This window comes from Pelobates fuscus, chromosome 3, assembly GCF_036172605.1.
Source record: "Pelobates fuscus isolate aPelFus1 chromosome 3, aPelFus1.pri, whole genome shotgun sequence".
In the NCBI taxonomy this organism is placed as follows: Eukaryota; Metazoa; Chordata; class Amphibia; order Anura; family Pelobatidae; genus Pelobates; species Pelobates fuscus.
In genome coordinates, this window is record NC_086319.1 from 395789020 (window position 1) to 395815079 (window position 26060).

General features: G+C 46.0%; 1 protein-coding gene across 1 annotated transcript in view; it reads right to left on the reverse strand.

Moving 5' to 3' along the window:
* LOC134601890 (uncharacterized) overlaps positions 1 to 26060 on the reverse strand; it is a 296175-nt gene that overhangs the window by 142283 nt on the left and 127832 nt on the right. The window contains exon 4 of the mRNA XM_063446394.1: positions 4029 to 4394. Coding sequence (XP_063302464.1) covers positions 4029 to 4394 — 366 coding nt within the window. The remainder of the gene's footprint in view (positions 1 to 4028; positions 4395 to 26060) is intronic.

The following is a 26060-nucleotide window of genomic DNA, read 5'->3' on the forward strand; positions in this document are numbered from 1 at the left end:
ATTAAATTAAGGGACACTATGATTGTAAAACACATTGTTTTAAATGAATACATTTTTGAAAAAAAGTTGTATTTTGCATTCTCCATATACACCATAAAGAGTATGACTTTACAAAATATACAAAGCATTAGATTCAGTATATATTCAAATATAGCTGGTGTTACCTTTCACAAAATGTGTATTGCATTGGTATTTTAAAATTTTTAAATGTGAGATATATACAAAAAATGCAATAAGGGATTCATTGCAAGACTCACATAGATGTTCTAAATGAAAGTAGTTAATGTGTACTTACTCCTAACATTTCTATAGCCACGAATCCCACACAGGATAAAAGTGCAGAACACAAGGAATCGAATCGTGAGTCCATGAGGATGAGGTTTCTCCTGGTTTTAATGGATTTACTAAAAACAAAAAAAAGAATTTGACAGTGTGTTATATTAAGCAGGGGGTGGATAGCAAGCAAGATGTTATTCTTTTTAATAATAAGTTGTATGGCATATTATATTTATTCTATAAATCAATGAATGATGGATGTTTTCCATTTATACTGGCTTCTTTAGCTTCTGGAGACATCACTCTGTCCTTCAAATATGCTTATAATCCACAATCTAATGGGGATGCCGAGCGTACAAATGAACCTTTGGAACAATACTTATGTTTTTCTCTGTCACAGCAGTGAATTGTAGTGTTTTACACTGAGCAAAGTAAAACTAACCTAAGGGATAGTATAGAGAGATGTAAAGGAAGTCCCTATTTCCTCCACTAAACATTGTGATAGCATTCTAAATACCAATCTTTATAATCTCTACAATTATAATAATCTCTATAATAGTAATAGTTTGTCAGGCAAGAGGTCAGAATGCCTGGGAGGATTCATTCTTAAAAGAGGTAGGACATACCTAGAAACCACCAGGCCCTAGTGCAAAAATTACCCTGCCTCCTATGTGTCTCATCCCCACCCAGCCCTTCCATATGGCTCATTCTCCTTCCAGCCCCTCCACATGTCTTATTCCCCCCAGCCCCTCCATGTGTCTTATTCCCCCCTTCCATGTCTTAAGTCCACCCTCCCAGTCCCTTTCATGTGTCTCAAACCTACCAGTCCCTTCCATGTGTCTCAATTCCTCCCAGTACTTTTCATGTGTCTCAATTCCACCCCGTCCGTCCATGTGTCAATTTCCCTCCACTCCCTTCCATGTGTCTCATTCCTCCCCATCCATTATATGTGTCTAAATTGAGCCAGTACTTTTCATGTGTCTCAATTCCAACCCAGTCCCTTCCATATGTCACATTCCCCCCATCCCTTCCATGTGTCTCAATTTCCCCCAGTACTCAATTCCCCCATCCCCCATGTGTCAATCCCCCAGTCTTTCCCATTTGTCTCTCCCCAGTCTCCCTCTGTACCTGCTCTCTCCTATAGCTCTGCCGAGCAGACCGCGGTACCCAATCTGACAGGAAGTTCTCTCAGTGAGCACTTCCAGTCAGACCATGGTAGAGGGAAACAGAGGTCTCTCTATCCACGGTCTACGTGGCCATGCTTCATACAGTGACCAGCAGGTGGGGAGTACTGTGCCCTCCTGCCAGTCACCCTGGGTCCGCAAGCCCAGGCCTGGTGCCCTGAAGTGATACAGCTGCAGCCAAGCCCCCTGGAGTGACAGACCTGGTTGCAACTGCGACACCTGTGACTGTGGTAGTTATGCCACTGCCCTCAAGGCAGACCTGTGCATAGTCATGGTGCCTTCTCCCCTCTTGTATCTGGAAATCTGTCAGGTTTGATGCTTAGCAACATGATACTTTGTAATTAAGTGGTTCACTGATTCATGTTGTTACCAATTTACTAATCAGTTATTGCACTTTTTATTTTGAACTTGCGAAAGACCTTGTTAGGTCAAAACATTGTTCATCTTGCAGTAGAGATATCAATATAATCAATAAAAGAGTTTTGAAAGGAGCGCAAACATGATACAAGATTACTGTATTTAAAAGAAAAACATTTTATTTATTAGATTGAACATAAAATATCAATTAAATTACTATATATTCATTCAGATGGATTTCAAGCCCACCAATCAGAGTGCTCTTTGTCATTTTACACAGCGTGGGAAAATTCCAAAGAACTTTCCCACGCTGTTTAAAATTACACAGAGCACTGTGATTGGATGGATTTCAAGCCACCCTATCAGAGTGCTCTGTGTCATTTTACACAGCGTGGGAAAGTTCTTTGGAATTTTCCCACGCTGTGTAAAATGACACAGAGCACTGTGATTGGATGGATTTCAAGCCACCCAATCAGAGTGCTCTGTGTCATTTTACACAGCGTGGGAAAGTTCTTTGGAATTTTCCCACGCTGTGTAAAATGACAAAGAGCACTCTGATTGGCTTAAACCAGCCAATCAGAGTGTTCGTAGCCTAATTGCAGGGCGTGGCAAGGCCTTCCCCCTCCCTGTAGAGCTCAGTCTGTGCGGAGCCCTCCATGGGTGAAGATGGATTAATTTTTTTAGCGTCGGGTTTTTTCTTTTTCGTCCGTATTTTTTTTTGCGCTCAGGTTTTTTTATTTTATTTTAAATTTGACGGGTATGATGGCTTTTTATTTGGCCTTTTTTGCGGCTGAAAAATTAAGATTTTAGAAAAAAGAAGACGTCAAATGGTAAGTTGAATTTTTCTTTACAGGTTAGTTATTTTATTCCCCCTCACTATTGTTTAGAGTGAGGGGGGTAGGTAGGGGGTAACTTTTTTGGAGGTGGGGGGATGGGTGACTAGAGGCTTGGGGACCCCTAGTCACCTTTGATTGGGCGGGATTTTTATTTAGGGCCCCCACCCACTGCTCTGGGGTGGGGGCCAGGGGGACCGGACAGTAGGTCCCCCCCTCATTATTTTTATAGCCCCCACCCAACACTCACAGGTGGGGCGGGGAGGAGGACAGTAGGTCCCCCCTTATTGTTTTTTTTAGGGCCCCCACCCACCGCTCAGGGGTGGGGGCCAGGGGGGGAGGACAGCAGGTCCCCCCTCATTATTTTTAAAGCCCCCACCCACCGCGCAGGGGTGGGGGCCGGGGGGGAGGACAGTAGGTCCCCCCATTGGGATTTATGGCCCCCACCAACTATTTAGGAATGTTAGGTGATTTATGCCCTTTATGGATTAAAACCAGACTCTGCATCAACTATGTAATTTTCCATGGGAGTTTTGCCTTGGATCCCCCTCCGGCATGCCACAGTCCAGGTGTTAGTCCCCTTGAAACAACTTTTCCATCACTATTATGGCCAGAAAGAGTCCCTGTGGGTTTTAAAATTCGCCTGCCTATTGAAGTCTATGGCGGTTCCCCGGGTTCGCCCATTCGCAAACATTTGCGGAAATTCGCGTTCGCCGTCCACGAACCGAAAATTTTATGTTCGCGACATCACTACTGAGAACCAAATGGCACAAATTATTTGCCTATCAATACATTGCATAATATTTATATTTATATTATTTATTATTTTGCAGTACTATTAAAACAATACTATGTAATAATTGCATTTTCTCATCATCTGAATATTTTTTTCCAAAATGATCGCATGGACCAAATTTTCTGGAATCAAAATGTTACATGGATGAAACCTAATTTGCCTGAAACTATTTTTTTCACTGTGAGTAAGTCTATTCATTAGTGCACTATACTGGTACCATATCAACAAATACAGGATTATTCACTAAATATCAGATTTTGTCCATATTGACAAAATCTCATGAAAATCACCAAATTCCGAATGCAATGGAAATCATCATATATTGTCAGAATTTGGTTGTGTCGATCAAATCTGCAATTGCCTTGATTTGTATAGTGTCACTGTCTGGATTAAAATCAATGCTTTTGGAGGATTCACAAAACACAGATATTATCAAAGAGATGAGTACATAGGGCAGGAGGCACATTTGCAGATTCTTTCACTTCCTTTTTTGCAAGTGAACTGATAAGTTGAAGTATTAATTGCCAGCTGTTAGTTATAGAAGACAGTAGGTAATGAGCAATGAGTGTTTTCTGACATTACCTGTAACATTCAGTTTGGTTCCATTTCCATTGCTGATTACAGTTGTGATATTCTGAGCTCCACTACACAATTTGAGTGTGACGAAGCAGTAATATACAGAGCTGTCTGTATCGTTTACCCCCATTATCTGTAGATCTGCTTGCTGTGTCACTTTTGTCCTTCCTCTGTAAGTGGGATGAACCATCCATCTAGAGGGGTGATATGCTATAGGTCCATCAGGTCTTCCAGCTCTCCAGTATATCACAGCATCCATGCGTGTTTTGTTTATAGGAGCATTGTATGAGCAGGTAATGGTGGTTGAGCCTCCTACTGGGGCTGAGGATTCCTGAGGCTGATTGACAGCAAGTTCAAAATTACTCCTGGATTCTGGAAAGAGAACAGGATAATCAACTGGATTATAATGTATGGACAGCAGTAAAAAGATACAGATACAGATACAGTGTTTCTATTAATAATGTGATTAGATAACACAATAGCCTATACTATCAGCCATCAAACCCTTACCATATAAATAATGGTTTAAAGATAACATAAAAGGTCAGGCATGAACATACAAGTCGTCTAGTAACAAGTAAGAGCCCAGTGAGTGCCTCCTCTAAAATAAACAGAGCAAGAACATCTGTGACTTCCCTGTAACCAGAAGGGCTGATAAATGTCCGCTTACCACCACCTTCTGTGTGTTAAGGAATTAATATATTAAGCAGCGACTGATTCAATGACCATGCTCAATCCACTTATTATTATGATATTTATATAGCGCCATCAAATTCCGCAGAGCTTTACAATGGGTGTACGAACAGACATGTAGTTGTAACCAGACAAGTTGGACACACAGGAACAAAGGGGTTGAGGGCCCTGCTCAATGAGCTTACATGCTAGAGGGAGTGGGGTAAACTGATACAAAAGGTAAGGATAGTATTAGACTAGTGACAGTTGCAGAAGAGGAATCAGTTGGGAGCTATTAACAGTTTAATTGATACGCTTTTATGAAGAAGTGGGTTTTTAACGATTTTTTGAAGGAGTGGAGACTGGGTGAGCATCTAACGGGAAGAGAGTTCCACAGGAACGGTGGAGCCCTCGAGAAATCTTGCAGGCGAGCATCAGAGGTGGGAGTACGGACAGAAGATAGACGTAAGTCTTCAGCAGATCGTAAGGGCCTAGACGGGACATACTTGTGTATAAGGGAGGATAGATAGGTGGGAGCAGCCTGTAGAGATTTGAAAGCAAGAACCAGAATTTTAAATTGAGCTCTATATTTTATAGGAAGCCAATGTAGGGACTGACAGAAGGGTGAGGCATGGGAGGTGCGGGCGGACAGGAAGATGCGCAGCTGTTTTCCTTTCTGTCGTGCTCTCTATGACACTCTGTATGGACCTAATTACCAATGGAACCAAACATGGTAGAAAGAGACACAACACTATAATCAACATGACTCCTCCTACCAATGTCTTAATCCCTCCAAGCTGCTCGTACCTACTTCCAAACCAACTACTAGAATTGTACCCGTTCCAGGCTTAAGTCGGTACATGCGTCAGTTTAGCCATGTGGCTTGTGAGATCAGCCACTGCCTGCCCTTCATCATCTATGTGCAGACAACAGTTGCTGAGATTGAACTTTCCACATGCACCTCCTTCTATTTGCACTGGAAGTGAATGGAGGACTTTATCAACAGCCCAACTGGTTTACCTGGTAAGAAGGCTATGTGCTTTACAGAGGAATCCATAATTGCCTAATGGTAGAATGAGGCTTGAATCCCTGTATTAGAATACAATAACACTTCATGGGCATACAGTTTGGCTGTTAACCAGTTCCCTCACATATTACATCCCTCCTATTGGCAATGAAGCGCGCTAAGGCAGCCAGTGCCACTCATTATCTTCCCAGCTACCTACATTCAAGGATGCTAGCTTCTTTTTATGATTCACATCATAAACCTTAACTCCCAAGGTCTCTCCTGTTTCAATTGGCAACAAGAAGAAGGATGGTTTGAGCATACCTAATACACATGCCCCTTCCCAGTCCTGTGGTAACTCCGAATAGGCTTTCTTACCACAGATCCAGTACAAATTTGCTGGGGCTTTCCAACTAGATGTAGCAGATAAGTCAAACCACACATCCTTTAAATTGGTATAAATTGCAAACGGGTTAGGTGGTTCTGAGACATTTGAAGCTGACCACCAAGTAGTATCTTTTGTATCATCATCATAAGCTTTTTGCCCTAGACAAGTCAATTCTCCTACACATGTATTAAACATTATTCCTTTCCTTGCTATGCAAACATAACCTATAATGGAGGTCTTTAATCGCCACTCAGATTTACCTCTAACACTCACTTGATAATCAGTTTGAGAAGATATTAACTGTTCAACTGTCTCAGAACTGGAATACATTACCTCCTTTGCTTCCCATGGCCATTGGTCTCCCATGTTAGTACCTCCACACACATAGCAGTTGGTTACATTAAGACTACCAGCAATGCTTTCGGCTAGATCTATAAATACGTTTTTCGCATTATGGGGGATCTTATTTTCCACACTCATCTCCTCATAGAAGGAATGAAAGACCTGATGAGTCTGGGTTGCCACAGTATCGGTCTCTATTCATATAAATAATATTGTCCCAGGATCCAAACCTGTTCCATATATCTGGAACCCAAATAAGTTCCCAAACCTATCTATGAATCGTTCTGGGTCATTGATAAGTATATGGACTGGGTTACACTCCCTAGACTTACAATATGGCTTGGTAGGCAACTTAGTGACGATCATATCCTTATCTACTGTCTGTCCCCAGGTTGCCCACCCTACACAGGACCAATATGGACAATAATTATATCTTTATTTGGGCACTTTGGATCCATATATTTGTACTTACTACTGGACAAATATATTTATCATTAGACCCATTTAAGATCACCACATACATTCTACGGTTTCCTACCACCTGATATCGCCTTACATGCATCAAATAGCAGAACACCTGAAGAATGTATGGTTTCTAGTATGGTCTTATTTATCAGGGTCCCCTGTGAGTCTCCATTCCGAATAGTCAACCAAATTGTACGGGGTTGATACTCTGGACCTAAAACACCTAGGTTCTCCTGCTCTTAGATGGCATACACTATAATCTATACTCAAGTATCTACACTTAGATACATGTCCTTTACACTCATATTGTGAATGCCAAATAAGGGTCTGGGAAATATGATTGCCTGTTTTCGTAGTCTTAATGCAAACCTCACAGCCTGGTGTGTTGGTACCTCTACCTTCCTGAATAATTAAAAACACAAATATACACATTATCAAACACATCACTCCTGACATCTTTGTCCTGACTCTTCGCCCGTGCGATGGTACCTCAGCTTCCAGGATGTGAGGGCTGCAGGGAATGGAGTCCTTCCTGATCCTCACTTTTCTTCACAGAGGTTTTTCTTCTGGCTTAACGTTGGTAGGAGGTCAGGCTTTATTGTGGCCATCAAAACACCTACTTGTAGATCTTTGTTGATGTTCCCTTTTAACAATATTCTCTTTGCAAAAACCACTTTTAATCCAACTGGGTCACACGCTTCAACCGGATCTTGCAAGGATTCTCTGGATCTATGGTAGCTTGTCAGGAATCTGCTACTGTTTTTTTTACCCTAGAGTGATGAATCCACTGAGTCACTTCTACAACCTTTACAACTGTTGGGGTAGATAAAAGAACAACATAGGGACCTCTCCACTTGGAACCTAATGGAACAGTGTTCCATTCTTTTATCCACACTTGATCCCCTGGATAGTAAGAATGAACAGGTGGATATATGTTCATAGGTAACCTATCTTGCACATATTTCTGTACCTTCATCATAGTTTTACTCAACTCAGCCACCTACAGCCGAGTAATTCCATCATCAAACTGACATAAATCTCCTCCTAAATTACTGAGTATGGAAGGTGGATGCCCATACATAATTTTTCAGCAGTACCCCAGAAACAAAAGAAAGCATCTTTGAGGTCTAGGAAGGTATAGTAGGTTGCCCCACCTGGTATTAAAGCAAGCAGATTATAGGGGATGGGTACCACTGGGTGTATATTGACTACTGCATTATGAACTGCTTTTAGATCTTGTACAGGATGATACTCATCTGATCCCGGCTTCTGAACAGGTAATAATGGAGTGTTCCAAGGGGAGGTACAGAATTTTAGGATGTCATACTTTACACACTTATCCACATAGGTTTGTATATTTTTCTCAGCCCTCTATAATATATGGTACTAACTAAGGCTAACAGGATACGCTCCAAGCTTTAATTCAATGTGTATTGGTGGAATATTGCGAGCAAGTCCTGGAGGATTATTCTCTGTCCATATTCTTGAAATGTCAAATAAGGATTCATCACTCTTAGGGTCTGTATTTGTTATTATAGAGTAGAAGTGCCATTCTTCTTCCCTTTGCACCGATACTGATATTATGCCTGGTGATCTATTAAACTTCAGAGACGTTGATCCGTTGGGTTTAAAAGTTATCTGGGCTTGAAGCTTTGATAATAGATCTCATCCTAGAAGCTGAACTGGACACTCCAGCATATATAGGAACTGGTGCTTAACAAAATGGCCTCCTAGAATACAAGTATGACTCCTGAGAATTGGTCTAGCAGCGCTTTTCCCAGTAGCTCCTATCATAGTTATAGTCTTCCTGAAGGAGGAGCAACTAGGTTAGTTACCACAGAGTACTCAGCACCAGTGTCAATCATGAAAGAGCTCCTCTTTCCCTCTATTGATACATCGACCATAGGCTGCACTCGGCTAAAGGGGGATGGAGCCCAGTCGGTATCAATAGTCTTCCATGACAGTGTCAGCCAGACCGACAAAATCTCTATCTTCTCTATCCCTTAATCTCTGGGTAGGGGAATAGTATCTACTTCCCTGAACACCTCCTCTGTTACTACTGTCATTCCCTCCAAGACTTTTTCTATAGCCACCTCTGTAACCATCTCGTAACCTTCTCTCTTGTCTTATCTATAACTTGCTTTATATTCCCTCTGTGGGCAGTCACTTTTCCAATATCCTTCCTCTCTACAATACGCACAGTGATTCCTACTTCCTCCCTTACTCAGCCTATTCTCAACTCCTCTATTCACCTCCCTTCCCTGTCTCTCTACACTTATGATAGCTACAGCTAGCATATCTGCCTTCATCCTCATTTTACGTTCTTCCTCCTGCTTTGTTTCAATCTCCCTGTTCATATACACCTGACTTGCAATTTCCATTAACTGTGATATGGACATTCCTACAAATCCCTTTAACTTTAGCAATTTTCTTTTTTTTTTTTTTTAAATGCATTTTTCTTTATTTTCAAAAGCATAAAGAGTATGGGGTACAGAAGAGAAGAGGGGACATTCAGGTATTACATAAAAGGGTATAACAATACATATGCACATAGTTAGATACTGTACTTTTCCCCATACTTTTAATCCAGCTTTGGGACGAGTCTGCACCATGAGGTTTTGGTGTAACGGATAAAATGCTAGGGAGGTAGACGTCCATAGCGCAGCTCTTTCCTTTGAGGGGGTGTATGACTATGGCAGACGGAACCTGAAGTGGGGTAGTCTAGGGGGAGAGTAGAGGTAACAAAGGAATGGGGATAGGGGGTAATTGTTCTGCCTGGTAACCTCTGAATCATTTCTAGTAGATTCTCCTATAGTGCTAGATTGCAATAGTCTTGGTCTACGTACGGATGGTCCATCACTTAGCTAGGATGGTTGAGTTCCGATCACCTCCTGGGGAGCGATTCCAGAATTCAAGCCACGGTCCCCATATTTTAAGGTATTTGTTCCGTCTCCCCAATATTGACCAATGTATTTCTTCCATTTCCCTGGTGCACTCAACCCGTCTTATCCATTGTTCCCTACATGGTATGCTGGGTCGCCGCCAGTGTGTTGGCACAAGGGCGTTGGCTTCCCCAAGTAGTGTGTGTAGAAGTTGTTGTTTATGAGGATCCTGGAAGGAGCGGGGCCACCCTAGTAAAACCTGAGATGGGGTGAGGCCTGGTCTCAATGTGAGAATGTTTGCTATATCAGCTAGTATAACCTGCCAGTATGGCTTGATGGCTGGACAGCTCCACCAGATGTGTTCTATGTCACCCAAACCCCCAGAGCATCTCCAACATTTATCACTAACGGAGGGCCAGAATGTTTTTCACTGTAATAGATTGAATAGCCAACCTCTGCCAGTGTACTTTGCCACTCATATCTGGTGTCTCTATAGCGTGCCTTTACAAAGAAAAAAAGTTTTTCACTGTAAGCTAATTGCAGTTAGTTGTCTGCAAGCGTCTGGGTGTCAGGCCTTCAGCGTGTACTCTGCCAACCTCAGCAAGTGCACTTTGCCACTCATATCTGTTGTGACTATAGTGTGACCTTAAAAACAAAAAAAAGGTTTTCACTGTAATAGATTGAATAGCAGTTAGTTGTCTGCAAGCGTCTGGGTGTCAGGCCTTCAGCGTGTACTCTGCCAACCTCTGCCAGTGTACTTTGCCACTCATATCTGGTGTCTCTATAGCGTGCCTTTACAAAGAAAAAACGTTTTTCACTGTAAGCTAATAGCAGTTAGTTATCTGCAAGCGTCTGGGTGTCAGGCCTTCAGCGTGTACTCTGCCAACCTCAGCAAGTGCACTTTGCCACTCATATCTGTTGTGACTATAGTGTGACCTTAAAAACAAAAAAAGTTTTTCACTGTAAGCTAATAGCAATTAGTTGTCTGCCAGCTTCTGTGTCAGGCTCAGTGGATACTGTGCCCATTTGCCCAGTGCCACCACTCATATCTGGTGTCACAATAGCTTAAGCTTGACATTTAAAAAGAAAACTTTTTTTCACTCTAATAGATTGAAGAGCAGTTAGTTGCTTGCCAGCTTCTGTGTCAGGCTCACAGTGGACACTGTGCCCATTTGCCCAGTGCCACCACTCATATCTGGCGTCACAATAGCTTAAGCTTGACATTTAAAAATATATATTTTTTTCACTGTAATAGATTGAATAGCAGTTAGTTGTCTGCCAGCTTCTGTGTCAGGCTCACAGTGGATACTGTGCCCACTTGCCCAGTGCCACAACTCATATCTGGTGTCACAATAGCTTAAGCTTGCCATTTAAAAAGAAAAACTATTTTTTTCACTGTAATAGATTGAATAGCAGTTAGTTGTCTGCAAGCGTCTGGGTGTCAGGCCTTCAGCGCGTACTCTCCCAATCTCTGCCAGTGTACTTGGCCACTCATATCTGGTGTCTCTATAGCGTGCCTTTACAAAGAAAAAAAAGTTTTTCACTGTAAGCTAATAGCAGTTAGTGCCCTTAAAGCGGGTGTCAGGCCTACAGCGTGTACTCTGCAGACCTCTGTCAGTGCACATTGCCACTCATATCTGGTGTCACAATAGCGTGCATTTAAAACCCAAAAACTTTTTTCACTGTTATAGATTGAATAGCAGTTACTTGTCTTCAAGCGGGTGTGTCAGGCCTACAGCGTGTACTCTGCCAACCTCTGCCATGCACATTGCCACTCATAGCTGGTCTCACATTAGCTTGCACGCATAGTACCACTAATCCCAAAAAAAATGACAGGCAGAGGCAGGCCACTCCGCAGGGGCCATCGTGGTCGTGGTGCTGTGATTCCCTTTGGCCCTAGAATAATGCCCAGTTTTCAGAGGCCACGTACCCTGAACTTTAAAAGTTCTGAGGACATAGTTGACTGGCTAACACAGGACACCCAATCTTCTACAGCTTCCGCTCGGAACCTTGACGCACCATCCTCCTCCAGCTTAGCTTCAGGCACCTCTCAAGGTACCACTCACCCGCCTGCCACCACCACCAAAACTAGCACCACAGCCGCTTTACTTGGTATGTCAGAGGAGTTATTCACACATCCGTTTGAAGAAATGAGTGATGCGCAACCATTATTGCCAGAGGATGTAGATAACAGGGATATGTCTCAGGCAGGCAGCATTACACACATGGACGTACGGTGTGATGATGATAATGTTGTACCTGCTGCTGCTTCCTTTGCTGAGTTGTCAGATACAAGTGAAGCGGTTGATGATGGCGATGCGTCCATGGATGTCACGTGGGTGCCCGCTTGGCAAGAAGAATTACAGGGCGAAAGTTCAGATGGGGAGACAGAGAGGAGGAGGTGGAGACGAGTTGGAAGCAGGGGGAGGTCGTCGCAAGGAGCTAGTGGCACAGTCAGACAGCATGCATCGGCACCCGGGGTCAGCCCGACAGCACGCCAATTAACGCATGCTGTGTCCACCACCAAAATGCCGTCATTGCAGAGCTCAGAAGTGTGGAATTTGTTTTGTGTGTCTACCTCTGACAACAGCGATGTCATTTGCAACCTGTGCCAAAAGAAACTGAGTCGTGGGAAGTCCAACACCCACCTAGGTACAACTGCTTTGCGTAGGCACATGATCGCACATCACAAATGCCAATGGGATCAACACATGAGTACAAGCAGCACGCAAACTCTAAGCCGCCATCCTCCTCCTGGTCCAGCATCTTCAGCCACGTCTACCACTGCTGTCCTCCTTGCCCCCTCTCAACCATCCGCCACTCCGTCTCCCGCCTTGAGCAGTTCCTGCTCATCTGCCCACAGTCATGTGTCTGTCAAGGACATGTTTGAGCGTAAGAAGCCAATGTCAGAAAGTCACCCCCTTGCCCAGCGTCTGACAGCTGGCTTGTCCGAACTATTAGCCCGCCAGCTTTTACCATACAAGCTGGTGGAGTCTGAGGCGTTCAAAAAAGTTGTAGCTATTGGGACACCGCAGTGGAAGGTACCCGGCCGAAATTTATTTTCACAAAAGGCAATACCCAACCTGTACTCGATTGTGCCAAAGGAAGTAATGGCATGTCTGGCACACAGTGTTGGGGCAAGGGTCCATCTGAACACTGATACCTGGTCTGCAAAGCATGGTCAGGGCAGGTATATCACCTACACTGCGCATTGGGTAAACCTGCTGATGGCTGCCAAGCATTGAATGCTTGGCTCTGCAGAGGAGTTGGTGACACCGCCACGACTTTCAGGCAGGCCTGCTGCCACCTCCTCTACTCCTCCTACTCCATCCACTTCCATAACCTCCATGGCTGAGTCCTCTTCTGCTGCTGTGTCTTGCTCCACATCAACGGCACCCCCCCAGCTCCCAAGGTACTATTCCACATCCCACATACGGCAGTGTCAAGCCGTCTTGGGTTTGACTTGCTTGAAAGCAGAGAGTCACACCGGACAAGCATTCCTGTCCGCCCTGAACGCACAGGTGGAAAAGTGGCTGACTCCACAGCAACTGAAAATTGGCAAAGTGGTTTGTGACAACGGAAAAAATTTGTTAGCGGCAAGTTGGGCAAGATGACACATGTGCCGTGCATGGCACATGTGTGTAATCTGATCGTACAACGCTTTGTGCATAAGTACACAGGCTTACAGGACATCCTGAAGCAGGCCAGGAAGGTGTGTGGCCATTTCAGGTGTTCCTACACGGCCATGGCACACTTTGCCGATATCCAGCGGCGAAACAACATGCCAGTGAGGCGCTTGATTTGCGACAGCCCGACACGTTGGAATTCAACACTCCTAATGTTCGACCGCCTGCTTCAACAAGAAAAAGCCGTTAATGAATATTTGTATGACCGGGGTGCTAGGACAGCCTCTGGGGAGCTGGGAATTTTTTTGCCACGTTACTGGACGCTCATGCCCAATGCCTGTAGGCTCATGTGTCCTTTTGAGAAGGTGACAAACCTAGTCAGTCGCACCGAAGGCACCATCAGCGACATCATACCATTTGTTTTCTTCCTGATGCTTGCCTTAGAAAAGTGCTGGATCAGGCCGTAGATGAGCGTGAAGAGGAAGAGAAAGAGTTGTGGTCACCATCACCACCAGAAACAGCCTTATCAGCATCGCTTGCTTGACCTGCGGCAACGCTGGAAGAGGATTGTGAGGAAGAGGAGTCAGAGGAGGATTGTAGCTTTGAGGAGGAGGAGGAAGAACAACCACAACAGGCATCCCAGGGTGCTCGTTGTCATCTATCTGGTACCCATGGTGTTGTACGTGGCTGGGGGGAAGAACATACCTTCATTGACATCAGGAGGAGGAGGAACGGAAAATGAGTAGCTCGGCATCCAACCTTGTGCAAATGTGGTCTTTCATGCTGTCGTGCCTGTTGAGGGACCCTCGTATAAAAAGGCTGAAGGAGAACGACCTGTACTGGGTGTCCACGCTACTAGACCCCTGGAATAAGCAGAAAGTGGCGGAAATGTTACCGCATTACAACAAGTCGGAAAGGATGCAGCATTTGCAAAATAAATTAAAAAGTATTCTTTACACAGCGTATAAGGGTGATGTCACAGCACAACGGGAATCTAACAGGGGAAGAGGTGGAAGTCATCCTCCTCCTCCTCCCACGACCACGCCGGCAAGGACAGGATGCTTTAAAGACGTGTTGTTGATGGAGGACATGCGGAGCTTTTTAAGTCCTATGAAATCGCCACAGCCCTTCGGGATCCACCCTCAGAGAACGACACGACCGACAGGTAGCAGACTACCTCGCCTTAACTGCAGATATCGACACTCTGAGGAGCGATGAACCCCTTGACTACTGGGTGTGCAGGCTTGACCTGTGGCCTGAGCTATCCCAATTTGCGATAGAACTTCTGGCCTGCCCTGCTTCAAGTGTCCTGTCAGAAAGGACCTTCAGTGCAGCAGGAGGTATTGTCACTGAGAAGAGAAGTCGCCTAGGTCAAAAAAGTCTAGATTACCTCACCTTTATTAAGATGAATGAGGGATGGATCCCGAAGGGACTGACACTGGGCGATACATTCGACTAAAAAAGGCCTGATGAGATGAGCTGCCTTGGGCTAAAAATGGTCCACACGCTGCTGTATTTTAGCTCTGAATGCCGGTTGACTTGCGTGACTTATCCGCCACCAACTAGGGTTCAAGCCGCAATGTTTTAGGGCACTTTCTGCCTGGGAAACAAACATCAATTTTTATGGCCGCTGCTACAGCAGCGGCTGCAACAATACCTAATTTTTCAGGCATGTGTACATGCCTAATTTTTCGGCCCTGTGGTGCTGCACTGTGGCTTCAAGAACCAAACCAAAAAAAAGGAACATAGTGACCCTATGTAGGGGGAACAGTCCCTATTATGCTCTGAGTCAGTGTGTATCAGGGATCCTTAGTATAGGTGTCAATCCATACCTGCCAAGTGACCCTATGTAGGGGTAACAGTCTCTATTCTGCTCTGTGTCAGTGTGTATCATGGTCTCTGAGGACAGGTGTCAATCCATGCCTGCCAAGTGACCCTATGTAGTGGGAACAGTCCCTATTCTGCTCTGTGTGAGGAGGAGGAACAGGAAATGAGTAGCTCGGCATCCAACCTTGAGTAAATGGGGTCTTTCATGCTGTCGTGCCTGTTGAGGAACCCTCGTATAAAAGGCTGAAGGAGAACGACCTGTGCTGGTTGTCCACGCTACTAGACCCTCGGTATAAGCAGACAGTGGCAGAAATGTTACCGAATTACAAGTCGGAAAGGATGCAGCATTTGCAAAATAAATTAAAAAGTATGCTTTACACAGCGTATAAGGGTGATGTCACAGCACAACAGAATCTACCAGGGGAAGAGGTGAAAGTCATCCTCCTCCTCCCACGACCACGCCATATCTGCCAAGTGACAGTATGAAGGGGTAACAGTCTCTATTCTGCTCTTTGTCAGTGTGTATCATGGTCTCTGAGGATAGGTGTCAATCCATACCTGCCAAGTGACCCTATGTAGGGGGAACAGTCTCTATTCTGCTCTTTGTCAGTGTGTATCATGGTCTCTGAGGACAGGTGTCAATCCATACCTGCCAAGAGACCCTATGTAGGGGGAACAGTCTCTATTCTGCTCTTTGTCAGTGTGTATCAGGGGCTTTGAGGACAGGTGTCAATCCATATCTGCCAAGTGACCCTATGTAGGGGTAACAGTCTCTATTCTGCTCTGTGTCAGTGTGTATCATGGTCTCTGAGGACAGGTGTCAATCCATATCTGCCAAGTGACCCTATGTAGGGGGAACAGTCCCTATTCTGCTCTGTGTCAGTGTGTATCATGGTCTCTGAGGACAAGTGTCAATCCATACCTGCCAAGTGACCCTACGTAGGGGGAACAGTCCCTATTCTGCTCTGTGTCAGTGTGTATCAGGGGCTTTGAGGACAGGTGTCAATCCATATCTGCCAAGTGACCCTATGTAGGGGGAACAGTCCCTATTCTGCTCTGTGTGAGGAGGAGGAACGGGAAATGAGTAGCTCGGCATCCAACCTTGTGCAAATGGGGTCTTTCATGCCGTCGTGCCTGTTGAGGGACCCTCGTATAAAAAGGCTGAAGGAGAATGACCTGTGCTGGGTGTCCACGCTACTAGACCCCCGGTATAAGCAGACAGTGGCGGAAATGTTACCGAATTACAAGTCGGAAAGGATGCAGCATTTGCTAAATAAATTAAAAAGTATGCTTTACACAGCGTATAAGGGTGATGTCACAGCACAACGGGAATCTAACAGGGGAAGAGGTGAAAGTCATCCTCCTCCTCCCATGACCCTATGTAGGGGGAACAGTCCCTATTCTGCTCTGTGTCAGTGTGTATCAGGGTCCCTGAGGACAGGTGTCAATCCATATCAGCCAAGTGACCCTATGTAGGGGGAACAGTCCCTATTCTGCTCTGTGTCAGTGTGTATCATGGTCTCATGGAAAATTTTGGGTTTTCGACATCACAGGCTATTTCAGCTGCTGCCCGTTCTCAGTATTCTCTTGCGACCCATGTTTTACTCTCCACAAGTTTAAGGGATAATCCAGACGTGGACCCTTGCTCACGGTGCCTAGGGAGATATCAGCTATGCCTCACTGATGATGCCTAACAAGGCTGAAACGATTGTCTGGGGTTGCTGTGTCTCTCGTGCAGAGGGAACTTGCTGGCATTTCGGATCTGGACTGCCCGTATGGGTGGGACCAGTCTGATATGTTTCAGAGAAGTTCTCTCTGTAATGGCACAAGATGAGTAAAAAACAGCTTGAGAACTGAGCGGGGACCGACCGAAGGGCAGGCTATTTCAGCTGCTGCCCATTCTCAGTATTCTCTTGCGACCCATTTTTTACTCTCCACAAGTTTAAGGGATAATGCAGATGTGGACCCCTTGCTCACGGTGCCTAGGGAGATATCAGCTATGCCTCACTGATGATGCCTAACAAGGCTGAAACGATCATCTGGGGTTGCTGTGTCTCTTGTGCAGAGGGAACTTGCTGGCATTTCGGATCTGGACTGCCCGTATGGGTGGGACCAGTCTGATATGTTTCAGAGCAGTTCTCTCTGTAATGGCACAAGATGAGCAAAAAACAGCTTGAGAACCGAGCGGGGACCCACCGAAGGGCAGGCTATTTCAGCTGCTGCCCGTTCTCAGTATTCTCTTGCGACCCATTTTTTACTCTCCACAAGTTTAAGGGATAATCAAGACGTGGACCCATTGCTCACGGTGCCTAGGGAGATATCAGCTATGCCTCACTGATGATGCCTAACACGGCTGAAATGATCGTCTGGGGTTGCTGTGTCTCTCGTGCAGAGGGAACTTGCTGGCATTTCGGATCTGGGCTGCCCGTATGGGTGGGACCAGTCTGATATGTTTCAGAGAAGTTCTCTCTGTAATGGCACAAGATTAGCAAAAATCAGCTTGAGAACTGAGCGGGGACCGACCAAAGGGCAGGCTATTTCAGCTGCTGCCCATTCTCAGTATTCTCTTGCGACCCATTTTTACTCTCCACAAGTTTAAGGGATAATCCAGACGTGGACCCCTTGCTCACGGTGCCCAGGCAGATATCAGCTATGCCTCACTGATGATGCCTAACAAGGCTGAAATGATCGTCTGGGGTTGCTGTGTCTCTCGTGCAGAGGGAACTTGCTGGCATTTCGGATCTGGACTGCCCGTATGGGTGGGACCAGTCTGATATGTTTCAGAGAAGTTCTCTCTGTAATGGCACAAGATGAGCGAAAAACAGCTTGAGAACTGAGCGGGGACCGCCCGAAGGGCAGGCTATTTCAGCTGCTATTTCAGCTGCTGCCCGTTCTCAGGATTCTCTTGTGACCCATTTTGACTACCCAGACTGGGACTTAGTCGTTTTTTCGCATGAAATTGACCGGCCGCACAGCCCAAATCTATGGAACTGTTTTGGGCAGGAAATTGTGCTTGCGGTCGGTCATAAAGGACTTCCAGCTAACTTTTGATCCACTGGAGGGATTTGGCCGATTTTTGGAAGTGTTTATGTTTGATGTATGCTGAGTCTGAATATGCATGTATGGTTTTAAAGTTACAGTGTGTGTGTAAAAACTGTATTTTTATTGTATGTAATAATTGGTTTAACTGTTTATCTGAGGGGAGGGAATGTGTGGGCTGCACCAGATGTGTGATTGGTGATTTTATGCCTCCCCCTGGGAGTGTCCTATTTGCATGTAACCTCAATAAAAGCCAGGCTGGGTGTTCCAGCATCTCAGTCCTCATCTGACCCTCTAACTTGTAGCCTTGACTCATGTTTGTAGGGGACAGCTATAATCACTACAGGGATTGCTATGCTCTTCATACTCCCTTAGCTACTGAGCTCTTGTAAGAGCTCTTGTTCCTGATCCTGCTTCGCTCTATAGAAGGAAGAGGTTCGCCTATTGGAACCTGGAGCCTGGTCGTAGGTCCAGGGCGCAGAGCAGACGGTGAGATACCAGCCCGGTGAGATACCAATCCACTTGAAATCCTTTAACTTGATCAATTGGAGGGAAGTCTGGTGCAGAGCCACTGACCCATGCGCAGGGCCAGCCTTAGGCCTTTGGGCGCCCTGTGCAAGAAATCTTCCCGACGCGGGAAGGTAGTGACGACAAATAACAATACAGGACTCTTTAGAGGCCCTGTGATTGTAATCAGTCCACTTGAAATCCTTTAACTTTGATCAATTGGAGGGAAGTCTGGTGCAGAGCCACTGACCCATGCGCAGGGCCAGCCTTAGGCCTTTGGGCGCCCTGTGCAAGAAATCTTCCCGACGCGGGAAGGTAGTGACGACAAATAACAATACAGGACTCTTTAGAGGCCCTGTGATTGTAATCAGTCCACTTGAAATCCTTTAACTTTGATCAATTGGAGGGAAGTCTGGTGCAGAGCCACTGACCCATGCGCAGGACCATCCTTAGGCCTTTGGGCGCCCTGTGCAAGAAATCTTCCCGACGCGGGAAGGTAGTGACGACAAATAACAATACAGGACTCTTTAGAGGCCCTGTGATTGTAATCAGTCCACTTGAAATCCTTTAACTTTGATCAATTGGAGGGAAGTCTGGTGCAGAGCCACTGACCCATGCGCAGGGCCAGCCTTAGGCCTTTGGGCGCCCTGTGCAAGAAATCTTCCCGACGCGGGAAGGTAGTGACGACAAATAACAATACAGGACTCTTTAGAGGCCCTGTGATTGTAATCAGTCCACTTGAAATCCTTTAACTTTGATCAATTGGAGGGAAGTCTGGTGCAGAGCCACTGACCCATGCGCAGGGCCAGTCTTAGGCCTTTGGGCGCCCTGTGCAAGAAATCTTCCCGATGCGGGAAGGTAGTGACGACAAATAACAATACAGGACTCTTTAGAGGCCCTGTGATTGTAATCAGTCCACTTGAAATCCTTTAACTTTAATCAATTGGAGGGAAGTCTGGTGCAGAGCCACTGACCCATGCGCAGGGCCAGCCTTAGGCCTTTGGGCGCCCTGTGCAAGAAATCTTCCCGACGCGGGAAGGTAGTGACGACAAATAACAATACAGGACTCTTTAGAGGCCCTGTGATTGTAATCAGTCCACTTGAAATCCTTTAACTTTGATCAATTGGAGGGAAGTCTGGTGCAGAGCCACTGACCCATGCGCAGGGCCAGCCTTAGGCCTTTGGGCGCCCTGTGCAAGAAATCTTCCCGACGCGGGAAGGTAGTGACGACAAATAACAATACAGGACTCTTTAGAGGCCCTGTGATTGTAATCAGTCCACTTGAAATCCTTTAACGTTGATCAATTGGAGGGAAGTCTGGTGCAGAGCCACTGACCCATGCGCAGGGCCAGCCTTAGGCCTTTGGGCGCCCTGTGCAAGAAATTCTCCCGACGCGGGATGCCAGAGATCTTTTGAAACCATATGGAAGGAACGAATTGGTTAAAAGAAAGGCAAGAGACCACCTGCATATAGACAAGAATACGCATAAGAGAAAGAAGAGAACAGGTGAAAAAGAGAAGCTGCAGACTGCCTATCTGCAAATAGTTGAGTTATGTCCTGAAGATGTCCGTGTTACCACAGTGCAGACTCTGTTTGATACACTACTGAGGAGAGTCAGAGAAACCCCAGATCTTCACGTATTGGATGAGTCGGTGCGTGGAGTTGCAGAGAACGTAGAACAAGAAATATTTAAACTTTTCCTGTGTACTGACAGCAGATATACATAGGGTCACTTGGCAGATATGGATTGACACCTGTCCTCAAAACCCCTGATACACACTGACACAGAGCAGAATAGAGACTGTTCCTTGTCCACAGAGACCATGATACACACTGACACAGAGCAGAATAGGGACTGTTACCCCTACATAGGGTCACTTGGCAGATATGGATTGACAAATCCCTGACAAACAGCTACCACATGCAAGGAAGGCAGCAGGGGCGCAAATGACCCACTCCCGACGCGGGAAGGTAGTGACGACAAATAACAATACAGGACTCTTTAGAGGCCCTGTAATTGTAATCAGTCCACTTGCACCAGTGGGCCTAAAAATTAGGCATGTACACATGCCTGAAAAATTTGGTATTGTTGCAGCCGCTGCTGTAGCAGCGTCCAGAAAAATTGATGTTTGTTTCACAGGCAGAAAGTGCCCTAAAACATGGCGGCTTGAACCCTAGTTGGTGGCGGATAAGTCACGCAAGTCAAACGTCATTCAGAGCTAAAATACAGCAGCGTGTGGACCATTTTTAGCCCAAGGCAGCTCATCTCATCAGGCCTTTTTTAATCGAATGTATCGCCCAGTGTCAGTCCCTTCGGGATCCATCCCTCATTCATCTTAATAAAGGTGAGGTAATCTAGACTTTTTTTACCTAGGCGACTTCTCTTCTCAGTGACAATACCTCCTGCTGCACTGAAGGTCCTTTCTGACAGGACACTTGAAGCGGGGCAGGCCAGAAGTTCTATCGCAAATTGGGATAGCTCAGGCCACAGGTCAAGCCTGCACACCCAGTAGTCAAGGGGTTCATCGCTCCTCAGAGTGTCGATATCTGCAGTTAAGGCGAGGTAGTCTGCTACCTGTCGGTCGAGTCGCTCTCTGAGGGTGGATCCCGAAGGGCTGTGGCGATGCATAGGACTTAAAAAGGTCCGCATGTCCTCCATCAACAACACGTCTTTAAAGCGTCCTGTCCTTGCCGGCGTGGTCGTGGGAGGAGGAGGATGACTTCCACCTCTCCCCCTGTTAGATTCCCGTTGTGCTGTGACATCACCCTTATACGCTGTGTAAAGCATACTTTTTAATTTATTTTGCAAATGCTGCATCCTTTCCGACTTGTTGTAATTGGGTAACATTTCCGCCACTTTCTGCTTATACCGGGGGTCTAGTAGCGTGGACACCCAGTACAGGTCGTTCTCCTTCAGCCTTTTTATACGAGGGTCCCTCAACAGGCAGGACGGCATGAAAGACCCCATTTGCACAAGGTTGGATGCCGAGCTACTCATTTCCCGTTCCTCCTCCTCACTGATGTCATTGAAGGTATGTTCTTCCCCCCAGCCACGTACAACACCACGGGTACCAGATAGGTGACAACGAGCACCCTGGGATGCCTGTTGTGTTTGGTCTTGCTCCTCCTCCTCCTCAAAGCTACAATCCTCCTCTGACTCCTCTTCCTCACAATCCTCTTCCAGCGTTGCCGCAGGTCCAGCAAGCGATGCTGATAAGGCTGTTTCTGGTGGTGATAGTGACCACAACTCTTCCTCTTCCTCTTCACGCTCATCTACAGCCTGATCCAGCACTCTTCACAGGGCACGCTCCATGAAGAAAACAAATGGAATGATGTCGCTGATGGTGCCTTCGTTGCGACTGACTAGGTTTGTCACCTCCTCAAAAGGACGCATGAGCCTACAGGCATTGCGCATGAGCGTCCAGTAACATGGCAAAAAAATTCCCAGCTCCCCAGAGGCTGTCCTAGCACCCCGGTCATACAAATATTCATTAACAGCTTTTTCTTGTTGGAGCAGGCGGTCGAACATTAGGAGTGTTGAATTCCAACGTGTAGGGCTGTCGCAAATCAAGCGCCTCACTGGCACGTTGTTTCGCCGCTGGATATCGGCAAAGTGAGCCATGGCCGTGTAGGAACGCCTGAAATGGCCACACACCTTCCTGGCCTGCTTCAGCACGTCCTGTAAGCCTGTGTACTTATGCACAAAGCGTTGTACGATCAGAGTACACACATGTGCCATGCACGGCACATGTGTCAACTTGCCCAACTTCAATGCCGCTATCAAATTTTTTCCGTTGTCACACACCACTTTGCCGATATCCAGTTGCTGCGGAGTCAGCCACTTTTCCACCTGTGCGTTCAGGGCGGACAGGAGTGCTTGTCCGGTGTGACTCTCTGCTTTCAAGCAAGTCAAACCCAAGACGGCGTGACACTGCCGTATCCGGGATGTGGAATAGTACCTGGGGAGCTGGGGGGGTGCCGTTGATGTGGAGCAAGACGCAGCGGCACAAGAGGACTCAGCCGAGGAGGTTATGGAAGAGGATGGAGTAGGAGGAGTAGAGGAGGTGGCAGCAGGACTGCCTGCAATTCGTTGCGGTGTCACCAACTCCTCTGCAATGCCACGCATTCCTTGCTTGTCAGCCATCAGCAGGTTTACCCAAAGCGCAGTGTAGGTGATATACCTGCCCTGACCATGCTTTGCAGACCAGGTATCAGTGGTCAGATGGACCCTTGCCCCAACACTGTGTGCCAGACATGCCATGACTTCCTTTTGCACAATCGAGTACAAGTTGGGGATTGCCTTTTGTGAAAAGAAATTCCGGCCGGGTACCTTCCACTGCGGTGTCCCAATAGCTAAAAATTTTTTGAACGCCTCAGACTCAACCAGATTGTATAGTAAAAGCTGGCGGGCTAATAGTTCGGACAAGCCAGCTGTCAGACGCTGGGCAAGGGGGTGACTTGGTGACATTGGCTTCTTACGCTCAAACATGTCCTTGACAGACACATGACTGTGGGCAGATGAGCGGGAACTGCTCAAGGCGGGAGACGGAGTGGCGGATGGTTGAGAGGGGGCAAGAAGGACAGCAGTGGTTGACGTGGCTGAAGATTCTGGACCAGGAGGAGGATGGCGGCTTAGAGTAGGCGTGCTGCTTGTACTCATGTGTTGATCCCATAGGCGTTTGTGATGTGAGATCATGTGCCTACGCAAAGCAGTTGTACCTAGGTGGGTGTTGGACCTCCGACGACTCAGTTTCCTTTGGCACAGGTTGCAAATGGTATCGCTGTTGTCAGAGGCAGACACACAAAAAAAATGCCACACTGCTGAGCTCTGCAATGACGGCATTCTGGTGGTGGACACAGCATGCGTTGATTGGCGTGCTGTCGGGCTGACCCCGGGTGCCGATGCATGCTGTCTGACTGTGCCACTAGCTCCTTGCGACGACCCCCCCCTGCTTCCAACTGGTCTCCTCCTCCTCCTCTCTGTCTCCCCATCTGAACTTTCGCCCTGTTCTTCTTCTCTTCTAGCGGGCACCCACGTGACATCCATGGACGCATCGTCATCATCAACCGCTTCGCTTGTATCAAACAACTCAGAAAAGGAAGCAGCAGCGGGTACAACATCATCATCATCACACCGTACCTCCATGTGTTTAATGCTGCCTGCCTGAGACATATCCCTGTTATCTACATCCTCTAGCAATAATGGTTGCGCATCACTCATTTCTTCAAACGGGTGTGTGAATAACTCCTCTGACATACCAAGTAAAGCGGCTGTGGTGCTAGTTTTGGTGGTGGCGGCAGGCGGGTGAGTGCTATCTTGAGAGGTGCCTGAAGCTAAGCTGGAGTAGGATGGCTGTACAAGATTGGGTGTCCTGTGTTAGCCAGTCAACTAAGTCCTCAGTGGAGGCTGTACAAGATTGGGTGTCCTGTGTTAGCCAGTCAACTAAGTCCTCAGAACTTTTCAAGTTCAGGGTACGTGGCTTCTGAAAACTGGGCATTATTCTAGGGCAAAATGGAATCACAGCACCACGACCACGACGGCCCCTGCGGGGTGGCCTGCCTCTGCCTGTCATTTTTTTGGGGATTTGTGGTACTATGCGTGCAAGCTACTGTGAGACCAGATATGATTGGCAATGTGCACTGGAACAGTGCTGCAGAGCACACACTGTAGGCCTGAGACACCCGCTTGAAGACAAGTAACTGCTATTCAATCTATAACAGTGAAAAACAAATTTTGGTTGTAAAAGCACGCTATAGAGACACAAGATATGAGTGGCAACTGTCAAAGCACACTGGCACAGGTCTGCAGAGCACACGCTGAAGTAGGCCTGAAACACAGACGATAGCAGACAACTAACTGCTCTTCTATTACAGTGAAAAAAAATTATTTCTTTTAAATCGAAAGCTTAACCAATTGTTAAAACAGATATGAGTGGTGGCACTGGGCAAGTAGGCACAGTATCCAATGTGAACCACACACAGAAGCTGGCAGGCAGGCAACTGCTCTTCTATTACAGTGGAAACAAAATTTTGGTTGTAAAAGCACGCTAAAGAGACACCAGATATGATTGGCAACTGTCAAAGCACGCTGGCACAGGTCTGCAGAGCACACGCTGAAGTAGGCCTGAAACACAGACGCTTGCAGACAACTAACTGCTCTTCTATTACAGTGAAAAAAAAATATTTCTTTTAAATCGAAAGCTTAACCAATTGTTAAAACAGATATGAGTGGTGGCACTAGGCTAATAGGCACAGTATCCAATGTGAACCTCACACAGAAGCTGGCAGGCAGGCAACTGCTCTTCTATTACAGTGAAAAAAAATTATTTCTTTTAAATCGAAAGCTTAACCAATTGTTAAAACAGATATGAGTAGTGGCACTGGGCTAATAGGCACAGTATCCAATGTGAACCTCACACAGAAGCTGGCAGGCAGGCAACTGCTCTTCTATTACAGTGGAAACAAAATTTTGGTTGTAAAAGCACGCTAAAGAGACACCAGATATGATTGGCAACTGTCAAAGCACGCTGGCACAGGTCTGCAGAGCACACGCTGAAGTAGGCCTGAAACACAGACGCTTGCAGACAACTAACTGCTCTTCTATTACAGTGAAAACAAATTATTTCTTTTAAATCGAAAGCTTAACCAATTGTTAAAACAGATATGGGTGGTGGCACTGGGCTAATAGGCACAGTATCCAATGTGAACCTCACACAGAAGCTGGCAGGCAGGCAACTGCTCTTCTATTACAGTGAAAAAAAATTATTTCTTTTAAATCGAAAGCTTAACCAATTGTTAAAACAGATATGAGTGGTGGCACTGACTGTGCAAATGGGCAAGGCATCCAACCTCACACAGAAGCTGTCAGGCAGGCAACTGCTCTTCTATTACAGTGAAAAAAAATTATTTATTTTAAATCGAAAGCTTAACCAATTGTTAAAACAGATATGAGTGGTGGTGATGTGGAATTATTAAAAATTACTGTTGTACTTGTATTGAATTATTGTACTAACTCCATTTTAACTTTATACTGTGACTTCCTCCTCCATTTTGTCCCCCTAACCTGACTCTTTCAATCCTCCATTTTGTCCTCATGACTTAACTTGTTCATTTTAAAATTACATTACGTGACTGAACTTCCCAACCCAATTAGTACAGTAGACAAAGACTGTGTTTTCCTACAAGGACAAATACCAGGAGGTGCTGGTTACTCCTTAAGACTTGCTGGCTACTCCTTAGAATTTGTAAGATAGTATAGTTTGAAGGCCACAGAACACAGTAGTA